This window comes from Ammodytes marinus (genome assembly GCF_949987685.1).
Source record: "Ammodytes marinus genome assembly, chromosome: 16".
NCBI classification, from domain to species: Eukaryota; Metazoa; Chordata; class Actinopteri; order Uranoscopiformes; family Ammodytidae; genus Ammodytes; species Ammodytes marinus.
Window position 1 is genome coordinate 10,328,037 of NC_137220.1, and position 13,949 is coordinate 10,341,985.

General features: G+C 42.1%; 1 protein-coding gene across 1 annotated transcript in view; it reads left to right on the forward strand.

Moving 5' to 3' along the window:
- Window positions 1-769: 769 nt before the first annotated feature.
- srcin1a (SRC kinase signaling inhibitor 1a) overlaps window positions 770-13,949 on the forward strand; it is a gene marked incomplete at both ends in the record, with an annotated part of 79,035 nt that continues 65,855 nt past the window's right edge. Inside the window, one exon of the mRNA XM_080044031.1 lies at window positions 770-899. Coding sequence (XP_079900157.1) covers window positions 770-899 — 130 coding nt within the window. The remainder of the gene's footprint in view (window positions 900-13,949) is intronic.

A 13,949-nucleotide genomic window follows, 5' to 3' on the forward strand; every position in this document is an offset into this window, starting at 1 on the left:
TCATTGCGCATTACGTCCTCCTTATATGATGTGACATTTATATTTGTGTGATTTCCTCTCTACAAATAGCTTCCGCTCGCCACTGGAATATACATCTCAGTCTTATAAACGGAGCTTTGCACATGCACAAACTGTGGACAGAAGCAGTGCGCATGTTTGTAGGGCGGGAGCAACTCTGAATGAGCATTTCTGGTTGCACCTTGAGCCCGCCAGCGCTGTCTCTGCAATCACGCTGCCATTGAGGGCAGGCCTTTCATCTCTGGCCTTTCACCAGAAACCTTTCAGACAGAGAAAGGGAAAGATGGAACGAGGGAGATCAAGGGAGAGAGCGAGTTCGGAGGAAAGGAGAAGGGAAGTGCTTCTCCAGCCCCGAGCACTCGTCCCCAATCCTGACTGTGAATAAGCATGGTGCTGATGAAGAGCGCAGCTGTCGAAAGAATGTATAGCTGTATGTGTGCGTGTGTGCGTGTGTGTGTGTGTATGTGTGTGCGCGCGTGCGAGAGAAAGGTACTGTTAGTGCATTCTCCTATTGTGTATGTTCACTGTTTAACATATCAGCCACCCTATTAAGGCCTCTGCTATATTTTTACTTCACTGTTTCTTGTAAACAAAATCACTGAAGCGTAATGTAATGTGACTGTGGGTAAAGAGTAACAGTGTTGTACAGTTTCAATACAGTAGATTACAGTACAGTACTGTGATACATCACTTCACTTGGCTGTGGAGGTTTTGCTGTGCTGAGCTCAGTGAAGCCTTGCAGGTTCAGCGGATGGATAGAGGGTGTTTGCTTGCAGTGCAGGGGGAGGGGATGTTTGGTGAGGACTACCAGGTGTTCCTATCTGATGGGCGGGCAGGTGGCCAGGTGTTGGTGCTGGGATGCAGGGATCCTGCTGCAGGAGGTAAGCAGGGATCCATCTCACTTTGAATTTAACGCCAATCACTTATTTTCAAAAGCTCTTGAAGCTATTGCAATTGTTAGATAAACCTCTATCTTCGCCAGGGTTTTCACAGCCTCCAGGTTAAACTTTTTTTGGGGGGCCAGAAACGTGTGACATCATCAGGCTTTGTTAGTTTTTGCTTTGTGTAGCATTTATCCATAACAAACAACAGGCAAGCTTTGTTCTTCTCTCATAAATCATTTATTCAAGTGGGGCCTGGGAGAACATTTCACACTGCATTTATTCCCCTCTCTGTCTCTGACATTATTTTGTGTGTGTCTGTGTCTATGTTTGTCTGTTTGTCTGTTTGTGTGTGTGTGTGTGTGTGTCTGTGTGTCTGTGTGTACATTTACCGTGGTCACTCATGCTCTGGCTTTTCTTCATGTGCTACGGAGCTTAATTGATGTCCACAATAATAATCTGAGCCTTGAGTAGGTGCAATGGAAATCTAAACTGTGATTGATCATCGGGAAAGGATGTGCAAGTTCCTGTTTTCCTTTCCCTTATAAAAGTCACCGTCTGCCTCCCTCCCTTTCAAAGGCTGGGATTGTACAGGCACTGAGGCTAGTTAGACTGCTCCATCCCATTCAAAATGTTCAAAATACTTTAAAGTGAAGGAAAAAATACTGGCTAGAGTAAAGATTCATATGTATCTGATAGAATAGTGAGAACTTCTTGTAAGGCGGCAATTTTATCTCCTTCTACTATCATTATAATACATGTGAAAACTGTCATAAGTAGGTAGGAAGAAGAGACAAAATGTCAGCAGCTAATCTCACTTCCTGTCAGCGTCAAGTCCCTTTTATGATTTGTTGCCACAATTTGTCAATATGAGCGAAATATAGATGTAAATTTCAGCTTGTCCACAGTACGTTCACACAAGGACCATCTGCATTTTAACCACTATATTCTGCATTCACAGGGAAATTTGATGGTAATGACTTCCACCTCTGCAGCAAGACAATCAAACACTTTTAATTAGCCTTGGCGCGATAGCACTCTCAATCAGGAGAAATCCTCTGCAGCTATGAGCAGTGATTGAGAAAAGTCCTGGTATGGATTTGTGTGTGCACGTGATTGCATGACAGTCATGATGATTTTGTTAGATGGTGATTATAATTATTATTAATCATGACTGTTAGGTAGCAGCAGAATTTTTTCTGCACTTTTAGCAGTTTATATCAACAAACTCCAATATTTAAAATGAAATTCTTTATTTCATTGTTATTAATGTAGCCAAAGAAAAAGCTGTAAGAGAATACCTTGAGTGGAAACAGGTTTTCATACATTAACCTGAGTAACCTGCATGCAACACTGATGACAGAGCTTTCATAGGGATGTGCAAACCTCAATTTCCATGACAAAGCGATGGTAAGCTGTCAAATTTAGCTGTGGCCTATTCTCTAAGCAGCCAGGATTCATTCTCTAAAAGATTTGAGAGAAAATTAAGACAACAAATGCCTCAATTCCCTGTCAGTCATCATCTGGGTGGCAGACTGAGAATTGTCCCTTTGTTCGAAAAACAAAGTGAAGCAGGGCAGAGCTAAATGAAAGACTGCGAATATTTTGCTGTGTGCGACAGCTGAGAGAGAGAGAGAGATTGCGAGACCGTGGGAGGGATGGCAGGAGTGTGCATGATTGAGATAAGCGACAGATAGATGGGGGGCCAGGCAGAAGTCCTCTCCCACACACTGGGATCCCAGAGATACCTCCTACAGAAATGGTGAAGCACGCTGCAGTTGCACTGTCACGCAAGGACACATGAAGGACAAGGACAGAGCAAGAGAAACAGAGAATGGCAGTATCTCGTTGGAAGAGGGCATTTAAACTGAACAAGAGGGAGAAAATGACAGACCTTTTTTCCAGAATTGAATGATTGTACTTTGGCTCATGTCCTCCATCATAAATTATTTTTTCAGTTTAAAGGACAAATTGAAATGTAATACCATCCTCTTTTCTAAAGAATCGAACAAAAGCACTTTACACTAGCTTTTGAATACATTCTACTGCACATGGTGATGGATACAGTGGTTGGTAATGGCTCATGAATAGGATTTTGCTTTCCATACTTTGGGGATGGACAAAACAAAAGAAACTATGAATGCAGACCGTGTAAGAAAGATTACTCTCCTATGCCTTGAATACCAATGGAATCCTTAAACAGGTTCTTAAGTGTAGATGTAGTGATGTCAAACCTTTCTTTCAGATGGAGAGTTTTTTGAGGGATAAAAAAGATGGGGATCTGTCTTTGTTATAATTTTAGATCTGCTCAGACCTTGATTTTAGCTTAAATGTACTTCTAATTGGTGTTCCACATGAAAATACTTGTCTTTGGGCCCACTCACACTAGGGCCGTTTGCCTGTTCCGTGCTGAATATTCCCCCCCTCCCCACTCACCCCGCTGGCCCGTGGTCACACTGCTCGTGGCCTGGGCACGATTGCACCTTGCCTACATCACTGTGCGCGTTTAGGATGTGGAGCGTAGTCTACTTGTAGGCTATACGACTGTTTGTGAATATTTTCATCCGGCCAAATTTGCATCATATATTCCACTTCCACATTAGAGCAACGAGAATCCTTAAGCTATTGTTTTTATTAAATGTAGCCTTGACGTAATAGGTCGCGGTGGACAGTCTCATATTTGTGCAGCACGCTGTTTATTATTAATATAACGGCCCGTCATCAGACCATAAGTACCGGATGGTTTTATACACATCGATCGCTCTATCAAGTAATCCAAGTCAGAACTTTTTGTATGGGCAGAGATCGTTATTTTAAGTGTCTTTATAAAGTAGCTACTGTTTCCTTATCACCGGGCCGCGGAGTCCCGCTGTGTGTTGTGTTGGGTTTGTCTTAACCGCCATGCGTAAAGTCATTATTATGACAGCTGACGGGAGGAAAAAGAAAAAAATCATCTGACGAACGTGAGTAAACACGAAAACCTTTTTTCTTTGCTTTCTGCGCTCACCTATTTAGCTCTCTACCTTTTATTAGCCCACATCAAGGCCTACACACACGTTAATTCTCACACATTTTATGTAGCTACAAGTCCAAGTGGTGGGCAATTCTGGTGCCGACTAGTAAGGCAGCGGACGTTAACGGACTATGCATCCTTAATAAATTCACGTCAGTAACGCCGCCTGTGCGCTTGCTTGTGCCCGTGTCATCTCATTAGCATCTGTACTTTGGCCACGGCACACCTCTCCCAAGTGTGCAGTGGCCAAGGGGCTGTTCCGTGCTGGAATACGGATGGCGTGGTCACACTAGCCAAACGTTCTAGACTTCAGTATGCAAATTAGCTTGGGCACGGGGCCGCGGCCCTAGTCTGAGTGGCCCCTTTATGGGACATTTTGTTGGTAGGATTCACAGGCTGTTAAGCCTTTTTCTGTTCACCATCTAGATGCATTCTCCAGATCCAAATCCTAATCCTAATTGACTTCATAACTTCATTATTGTCCATCATTACAGTTGCATTACATTAAAGTGCTAGCAGGTCAGATTAAGTGTCTAAGGATCCGGTAAAACATGGTTTTGTGAACAAAACACATGGTATCTTTGTCACCCCACGTCACTTACCTTCCTCATTGCAGATCCTTACCCATCCTTACAATTTCCTTCATCATTCTGTTCATAATGAAATGTGAGTTAACTGAAGTGTTCATCTCTGTTAAGTGCCCAAGTGATGGCTAGATGCTGTACTCTTTCAGGGTGTCTACTCTGTTTCCTATTAATTTGTGGCGTGGCTGAAAGAATAGCATTGTTGTTTGGTCGATCAATGAGTTGGTCCGTTTAATACTAAGGGCCAGATTGAAAAACCCTGACATGAAATTTGGTACAAACATTTGTTGTCCCCAGAGGAGCTGGTTTACATCAAATGCCAAATTAAATGCGGTCTTAAGCTTCTTAAGCTTCTCTTTATTTACTTTCTGTTAAAACAGGATGTTAAGGCAGCATGCATTCAGGGATCATCCTGATACTACCAACTTGTTATTGTCACTCTAAGAGATGCAATGCTTTCCAGGTAGTGACAGCCTCCCCAAATATAACATCTATTCACCACACCAATGGAAATAAATGTAGTCTCCATTCTTCCAATTTCAAAACAATAATTTTCTTTTCTGTTGTGTAATAAGCATTACAACCTAAAGTCCTCCATAGTGTCTATAGAGTTGAATCTTATATTTTTGACTCTTTTTATGTACCATCCATGTTTCTACACTTCGTCCTTCTCCACTGCCTTCTCTCAGCTCCCTCTCTCTGTCCTTGGTAACTGTATCTATGCAACAAGGTGTTGGCAGAGCCACAGGAGATTCTCTCTGATTGGCACAGGGGTTGGCATTTTAAAAATCTAGAATCACATTTGATTGTGGGCTCTAAGGTTCAGTGGTTTTTCCTTCACACTTGCAAGTCAGCTGGCTAAGCGGTGCCATTGACTCCGCTTCCTCCTCCTTAACCTGTCTGGGAGGTGAGAGTTTCCAAATGGGAAGGATGGGTCCCTTTGGTGAAGGGCTGTGATATCCCCCATCACCCCACCCACCAAACCAACGTCTTTCTCTTAGCCCAGTGAATCTAGGTCAGAAATTGCGTGACGGACAGCCTACCATTATCACCACTCAGACACACAAAAGAGAAAAGGAAAGAGCTGGAAAGTGCTGGGTGGATGGAGAGAAGGGGTGGAGCAAGAGGACATAGTGCTTTCCTCCTGTTCCCTACCTCCTGTCAAAAGGATTGGATGCCTTCCCCCCCCCCATAAGTGTTTGGTCCTGTCTCCCTTCGAAACATTCACATTCACACATCCCTGAAAGTAGAGACGTAGATGAGGCATGCACACACATAACACGATCACAGCACTGAGCAAAGGGAGTCAGTAAGGCTGAGGCAATAAGTGTATAATGTCTTGGTATCCTTTCGTGTTAGACTGTTGATACAGTCTGTTGGAGTCTTTTTGGAGTTCAGTAAGTCTAGGATCTCATTTGTCCGATTCTCGATCTAATAGCCTTGAATTCTGCAGTTCGCTACACGACCTCTCATCTTAGTGATGTTGAGATGACAAGGGCAGGCACCCCCGCTCTATATCTACGCTGTCAACAAATGACAGAGGTCACGCTCAAACCTGGCTTCGCCTCTGTGTTCCCCTTAATTCTTTCCCTCACCATATACATCTTCATCCGGTTTTTAATTCACCCTTTGCCCATTCCTCTATTTCCCTTGCTCAGTCATTATTAACACTTGGCCCGCTATGCATTCTTCCCTGATTTGTTCTGCTTGTGACATTGATGGCGTAGTCAGGTAGAAGAGACAAGAAACCAAATGTCAAGCCTTTCCTGTGACCTGAAGAATTTTTAGTTTTATTATAACTGCTTCGGTGCTCTAGGTGAAAAGACACACTCTGACATACACAAACAGTGTTGTTGTGTACTTCATATGCCCTTATGAAGGAATGTCTTAGGCTTCAGCTCTATGGCAAAAGCTCCTCTGCAGCAACCTAGGAATCAGGTCCCCTGTTGGATATTAAGTCTGGTGAACGAGCCTATGAGTCGAGTCCCATGGAAACCAATCGGGTTTGTGGAGACACCAGCACCAGAGACGATTAATCAGGATAGATAGCAGCAATTGATTGGAGTCCATTGAATCTGACTCACTGAAAGTCTATGGCCAACTGGCAATGAACCCTAAAGCTGCTAGAGATTTTCTCACATTAAAGTGTCATGGTTTTATGGGTATTTAGTGTGAGACAATCATTACACAATTCCTTGTTCTCTTATTGTCTCCTTCAAGCAAACATCCTTGGATCTGTTCCAAGTGATGGCAAATGTCTGGTGGGGTTCATTTCCAAAAGTTTTCTAAGACCTTTTATTTTGGTCTGTCAAACAGAATGAATGACAGGTAATCTCCTTTGTTTTTTCAGTTTGGACCTGTAAATTGTTTGGCAAGTCAATTGTCCTTTATATTTCACTCAAGACACCTATGCCTTTCTTAAACTACACAGACTCACTCTGGGTGGTGAGGCTTCAGCAGTGTAAATGATTACCTTGAATCCAGGGCTAGGCGTAGTCTGAATGTAGGGTTTTATGTAAAGGCTGGGAGTTCCTGATAGATCAATGCAGTAATACAGTAAATCCTCACATCTCCCTTGACAGAGGCCAGGATAACTTGTTCTGAACCCACCTGTTAACCAGGGAGTTTCCTTTGGTTCGCTTTTTTAGCCTTCAATTTTGTATTTGTGTAAAATCCTTGTGTTCCCTTTCATGACACTTGAAGATCAAAATCATTATCAATGACATGAAGTTATTTGTAGTTGAAACAGTAGCTCTAGAAATCTCCTGGGACACAGCAGATCAGAGAGCCAAGAAAGCATATTTGGTTATCGTTATCTATGTAATGTATATATTTGAGTTTGTGTGTGTGTGAGAGTGTGAGTGTGTTTTGCGAAACCGGTGAGTGCGCCCTTGTTCAGTGCCTTTGTTGCTACATTGCTGTTCCTCTTGAACTGTTACTGCCACTTGTTGATCACTGGAATAGTGTGTGAAACCCATTGGTCGGAATGTGTATTATCACCTGTGGCGTTTGCATGTGCGTCCTCGTGCACAAGGACAAACAAAAACTGGGACCCACCCGGGGCCAGTAAAATCATATGCAGGGCAAGTTGATTGGCCAGTCACTGTCCCGCCCGGGCCAGTAACGGCCTATCAAAGTTCAGTATCTTTTCGTAGACTAGTCTACATCATGGTTCATTGAAATGCGCGTTGAGAGTCGTAATGAAAGCAGTGTTTATCAATATAATAAACATAATATATAATATATTTTTTAATGAAAGGCCAGTGGACAAACGATGCGTGGCCGTTTTGACAGGCGGAGCAACAAGCGGGCGCACTCTCGCTCCGTTGGCAGAGCGTCTACTGTCCGCCTGCGAGACGACAAATCAATCGACTTACTTTGCCCCCTTTTTCTCTTCCCACAGCAGAGGTTGAGGTGCAGAAAATGAAGAGATAATTGCGCTTTTCCTTTAGCTGCCGCCGTAATGTTACAGTATTTGCATCAAAGCCCCAATGGTAATACAAATGAGAGGCTTTATTTAAACGCTGTGAATGCGTCTCCGGTGATTGTGTCGGTTGTAGACAGAAACGAACGGAGGGACTCTGCTCACTGGACAGGTCCTATAGTCGCGCAGTTTGTCTGCCGACATGGCTCTGTGTTTTCATGATCTACAATCAGATCGCGGAAGTCTTTCCCAGTGAAATCGCTAACGGGGAGAATATCCCCGGTTATTATTTTAGCCACAAACCCCGCAGTTCTTCTGCGCGGCGGCTCACTCACTGGCGAGATCTCACAGTGAAACGCTGCTTTGCTCGGACGAAGGCATTGTGTGTTTCTAAGGTGATTTAACATCATAGCCTTAGACGAGAGTTTAACATTATGCTGCATATTTTGCACTGCATTGTTTTTTATCAATAGCTTGAAAAAATGGTCCCACACCGGACTCTTAATGTGAAGCTGACACTTCATGTAGAAGTGACGCTCCTGCAGCGCGCTCACGACCAGACGTGAACTCGCATGCACGGTGAAATCTCCCATTAAAAAAAAACGGCATAACCTTCTGATTTTCGGATTTCTATTTTTTACGTCAACTTGAGCGCAAGTGGAAAACCGGTCATTGGTTTGACACATTCACATCCCTAATGCATAGAGAAAGTAGTAAACACTACCACACCACAAAGACTGATCAGACCTTCATCTCTTATTTTTTTTTTACGTTTGAACATGACTTCTGCAGGTGAACTATTCATTAAACTGCCCAAATTCAAGAATAAAAACTATTATCAAACTTCTGGACTTTAAAATACTGACCGACTCCTTCCACATACTTTCAGTTGTAGGCTTCAAATTCAATATGTTTGCCTGGTTTCATATTGTGTGTATGAGCAATATCAATATTTCATATCATTAACTAAAAGAAAAATAACCAAATCTAAAGGGAATATCTATGCTGTTACAGTATAGATATTCCCTTTAGATTGAGTTATTTTTCTAATATAGGTATTATAATTATTCACACTAAATTATGAAGAAGAAAAAAAGTGTGTGCAGGGCCAGTGAAAATGTACATGGGGCCAGTAAAACTCAGATCCACTGGCCTGGCGGGCCAGTAGGAAAAAAAAGTTATGTTGAACCCTGCCCACACATAAGAACCTTGTTCCACAGGGAACCATTTTAAAATTAGGAATCAGTTCAAGGAAGTCCTCCCTGGCTCTGCCAGTCCAGAAGAAGTAGTAGTAATAAATATTTGGCTTTTGCTTTACTCTGCCAATCCTACTGGCCTGCCAAATCCATGTTACAGCAGTAATGTGACAGCTAGGTGAACCTCTTAGATATTTCATCTTTTCTCTGAATCTGAAGCCATCAGAGCGCACTGTAATGGCTAAAGTGGAAAAAAGGCACACAATGTTTCCAGTAGAAGTTTGGTGTGTTTTGGATTTAGCCGATTATTTAGAAAAAAACATTGACATTTTAAAAACATTTTGTCAGCTTTTAATTGGAAGTTGCAATCTGCTGCAGTGAGGCGATGCAGATTTCTCTCCCAGATGGCTGTATTTCAGCCAGCCACTAGCTCAATTGACAGACTCTCCGCCCACACTCATGACTTTCTGCAACAGCAGACCTGACCTGCCAGTACACACACAATTACACACTCTCTCTCTCACACACACACACACACACACACAAAACCCTGCCTCAGTCTCCTTAGACTAGAGCCTGAGCCTGTACTGTATCTGCTAGTATATCTGAATTTCATTTCTCGCTCCATAAAATGATACAGGCTTTTTCATCTGCCCTATTCTGATATTTGAAGGGTTTAGGTACAAAAATGAACTACGTTTAAGGAAAGTTTGTGGTTTGGGTTAAAATGACTACTTTGTCAAGGTTAGGAAGACCTTCTACTTCAAAGTAAAAATATTAACCACCTGCATAATGATATGGAAATTATCTGAGCATGGTCAAAAAAACAACAACTTTAACTGTCAGAAACAAGAAACAAACAGCAGTCATTTTTGCTGATATTTTGTTGACCTCCTCGTAATTAGTTGCTCTATAACAACAACGCCTGACTTCCTTTGCTGCTGTCATAATCACGACATTGTTGTTTTGATTATGATAACAAATTGGGCATACAAGATAAAATTAATTTAAAATTGCTCCCTATATACACAAGCCATATCAGGCATTTCTCAACAATAACTACCTTGTTTTCTTTCATTTGTTTTCATCTATTTCAGTGTTATTTGTTTGCCTTGATATCCAACATATCCAAATCCATTATTTAAACTGACTAATGCTTTGTAGTCTTGTTGATGGTTGACAGAGCCAAGAACGAGAAGCCCACATTTAAGCAGAAAATAAACCCTCCAATAACCTACACAAAACACACATTTAGGCCTATATGGACCCTTTTCACCACCGTATGACATACTCCCCCCCCCCCCCCCCCCCACACACACACACACATTTACTGCTGATATTTTAACTTTCGGTTTGATACAGATGTCTCTAACTGCAGCCAATTACAGAGCCAATTAGTGGATTCATTAGTGATACAGTCTCTTTATCTGCACACAGATTATCCAAGTCAACATCTGCCTGGAGAGAAACTTCACTTTAACAATGTTGAACTCTCTTTTGGTTCCCTAATGTCAGCAGAACCTTGGTGTTTTTCTTACAAGGACATCTGCGTTTACACTGATACGGTTGAGCAGAACAGTTAAAAGCTGCTTGCTGAAGCTGGAAAGCCTCTTAAATAGCGATCATAATTTGCCACTGCGGAAAACATTAATACGATAATGCAGCACATCAATATCAGGGTGTAGGCTAACTCAAGGATGAATGTGTTTAAGTATAACATTATAACAGAACAGCAGAGCAGGATGGAGGGTAATGTAGAAGGACAAATTTCAGACGCACAGTACGGAGGAGCAAATGCAAGTGAAGCTACACACATCCATAATTCATGCACAAAAGTATCTATGTGGATATACGCTTTCCCCCCTTGAGTTGTTAAAATTCCTGTCGTCAAAGCAGCAATTTGATGTAGTGTTCCTCTCCTGAATGTGATGGCTGCCAGTGTGTAGGGCAGAATGTTAAGATCCCGAGTATCACAAATTAACAGCTGAAAAGATGGGGTGACAGTGTAGCCGTGACGGTCACGAGGCCCAAAGTGCAGTACTGCGTAGCTGATAGCCGATCGATATGTCACACAGTCCTGTCCAGCTTCCTATTGAAAGAGCCGGCATACTCCCTTTGGATCTCCTTCAGACCTGACTGACTCCTTGTCTTCTCCAGTGCTGAATGCTAATTCGTCCACCGTGCCAGGGGGCCATGTGCACTTTAACAGTCTCTAAAAAGCTGCTTGGGACGTCACACAACACTGCGCTCCATTTTCTCCCTCCTAACCTCATTGACACTAATTTAGATGAGGGTGTTTTTAGTCCTTTGTGCAACAGAACCTACATAATTAATCATTTTTAATGCATCTTTAGGGCTCAGAATTTGTGACTAATATACATAATTCAACACTCTCTGTAAACTGCAAAACGCTGTGATAATTGAAGGAAAAACAATGACGGCTCTATGGAAGCGACCATCCTCTATTCAGGCATTTAGTGTGTTTTTGAAAGAAGTCAGTCTGCCTTCCTCGTCATAGAACTGGCCCATCGGGGACGGAGGATTGATGGATAGACCTTGAGAGGGCATCTTCACAGAAGTGCTGACGTATAGTATACCAACATGATTAATGTAAAGCCATGTCTATATTTGGAAGCATATGTAACAATGGTGGACTTGGGTGCCTTTGTATGGGGTATAAAAGTCCCCTTTTTCTTTATACAGCATATTACTTACTTGTTCAAAGAATAACTACCAGGAATGCTTTAGTGTTTATTTCACACCTATTAAAACTGTATGAAGAATTTAAGCATAAAAAACTGAACATTTTATTTTAAACATGCCAGTACATTTCAAACGCTCTTTAGTCTTACACTTCCACTTGCTTAGAGGGACTTTGGTGCATAATCAGCTGTTAATTTGTTTTTATCCCCATTTTCATCATCTGGAAATAAAAAACTTGGGAACAAATGTTGGTATTGTGGAGACATAAAAAGGGAGTGGAAATGTGTTCAATATATGTTAATTTGCGAGAATATTTTTGTGAAAGATATTTATTTATTAATTTTTTGGGGTTTTAATGTAGGATTAGTTAACTAACTTGATGAGGTCTTTAGTGTTTCTCCCAAAGACTCTTTCTGACCCACAACTTTTTAAATTACAATTGGAAGCAAACAGGGAGACTCTAGGGTTAACCAGGCTGCATATACTGGTCCTTTTAATATTTCAGGATCAAATAATGTGCTCTAGTTGTAAATAAATGGTATTTTTCTAAATCTCCTAAAAGCTGCTGTTTGCCTGCCCCCTCAGACCCGGTTCATGAGGCTAGGAAATGCTACGAAATAACAGCCAAGACATTTTTACCCTTGGCTTAGAACACGCGTGAGCACTGACAAGCAGCAAACGAATGTCTTGCTTTGTTTGCTTTGGTGTGTGCTGTTGGAGAAGCCCTTAGTTATGTGAAAGAAAAAACTGTCGGGAATTTACCACTGTTAGAGCACACTAAACAGACACAACTGATTCATTATTGTTGCATCTTCAAAAGCTAACGTACCAAGATGGTTCTGCTGTCTGTTTTGGATTCCTGACATTCTTATCATATTTAATGTTAGTGTAACTCAACCCAAACACTGACTGACGCACATTCAAAATACAAATAATAAATACAAAAGGTTTCGAAAAGTTGGTCTCATCGCAGCCTCTCACCTCCCATGTACAGCAGCCAGGCCTTTGTGGCTCCTGATCACGTAAAGGTGACTTAAAGAACACTCAATAACACTGGATTACTGCAGTGTGGGCCACAGTTCAGTCAACAACCCCTCTGAGTGATCCTGAGAGGTACTGTGGGAAGGGAGGTAGATACTAAACCGAGATGCTGTCAGGGATGAGGAGAGATTAAAAAAAAACAGATTAGTGGACAATATAGAAGAGAGACAAAGTCATTAAGAGAATGGGATTCAAGAAACAAAAGAAGTGCTGACATAGAGGAGTCCTCAACTTTGAAGTATAGCATGGCATGAAGGCCATGTCCAAGGCAACAGTAATGGTGTTTCGTGTATTTGGACAGTTGTGGGAAAATCTCAGTGAAAATGTTTCAGGGTCGCTGATGTTCATTCTCCTGGTCGGCCTCCAATTGAGGATTAAAGGAGGTCAAAACTCTGGAAACACATTTGAGTTTCTTCTAAGTTTTGTGTCCTGCCTTCACTCCATATCAGCTAACCTGCAGTAGAGAGGGATGGAGCTACAGTATTTCTGCGACGCCAACATCGTCAACTATAACTAAAACAGTTCAAAACACAAGACGGAAGTCTCTGTTTTGTGACTTCTCGAGTAGTATAAGAAAATAGGAAAAAATATTTACCCTTGTCTTTTGTCTCAGTACAGACCACTTTGTCCCCAGGATTTCCATCAATTGTGTGGGAGATTACCCAAAGGATACCTAATTTATAGTGTTCTTAAATGAGGCGATCTGGTCAACCATGCCGATCCATTACTGTTAGCATCACGATTAGCATGAAGCCATTTACTCAGCAAATCCATCTATCCATCTTTCCTCCCTCTCTCGCTCTCTCTCTCTCTCTCTCTCTCTCTCTCTCTCATTGCTCTCTTCACTCCCTTTCATACTTGTGCCAAGCTCTTTTTCCGTTTTGCCATTGTCTGCGTTTTCTAAGACCAAGTTATTATTGGCTCAACGTTTTCTTCGGGCTTGCTCTTATCTGCGACGGAGCTCGGACCTGCCCGGGAGAGACTTGTCCTGTGTGGCCAAATCAGGGTATAATGAGACATGTGCTTCTTCCTCAGCCACCGTCTCTTGCAGATATACTATAGCTTTATCTCTCACCTCTGTATCTGTGT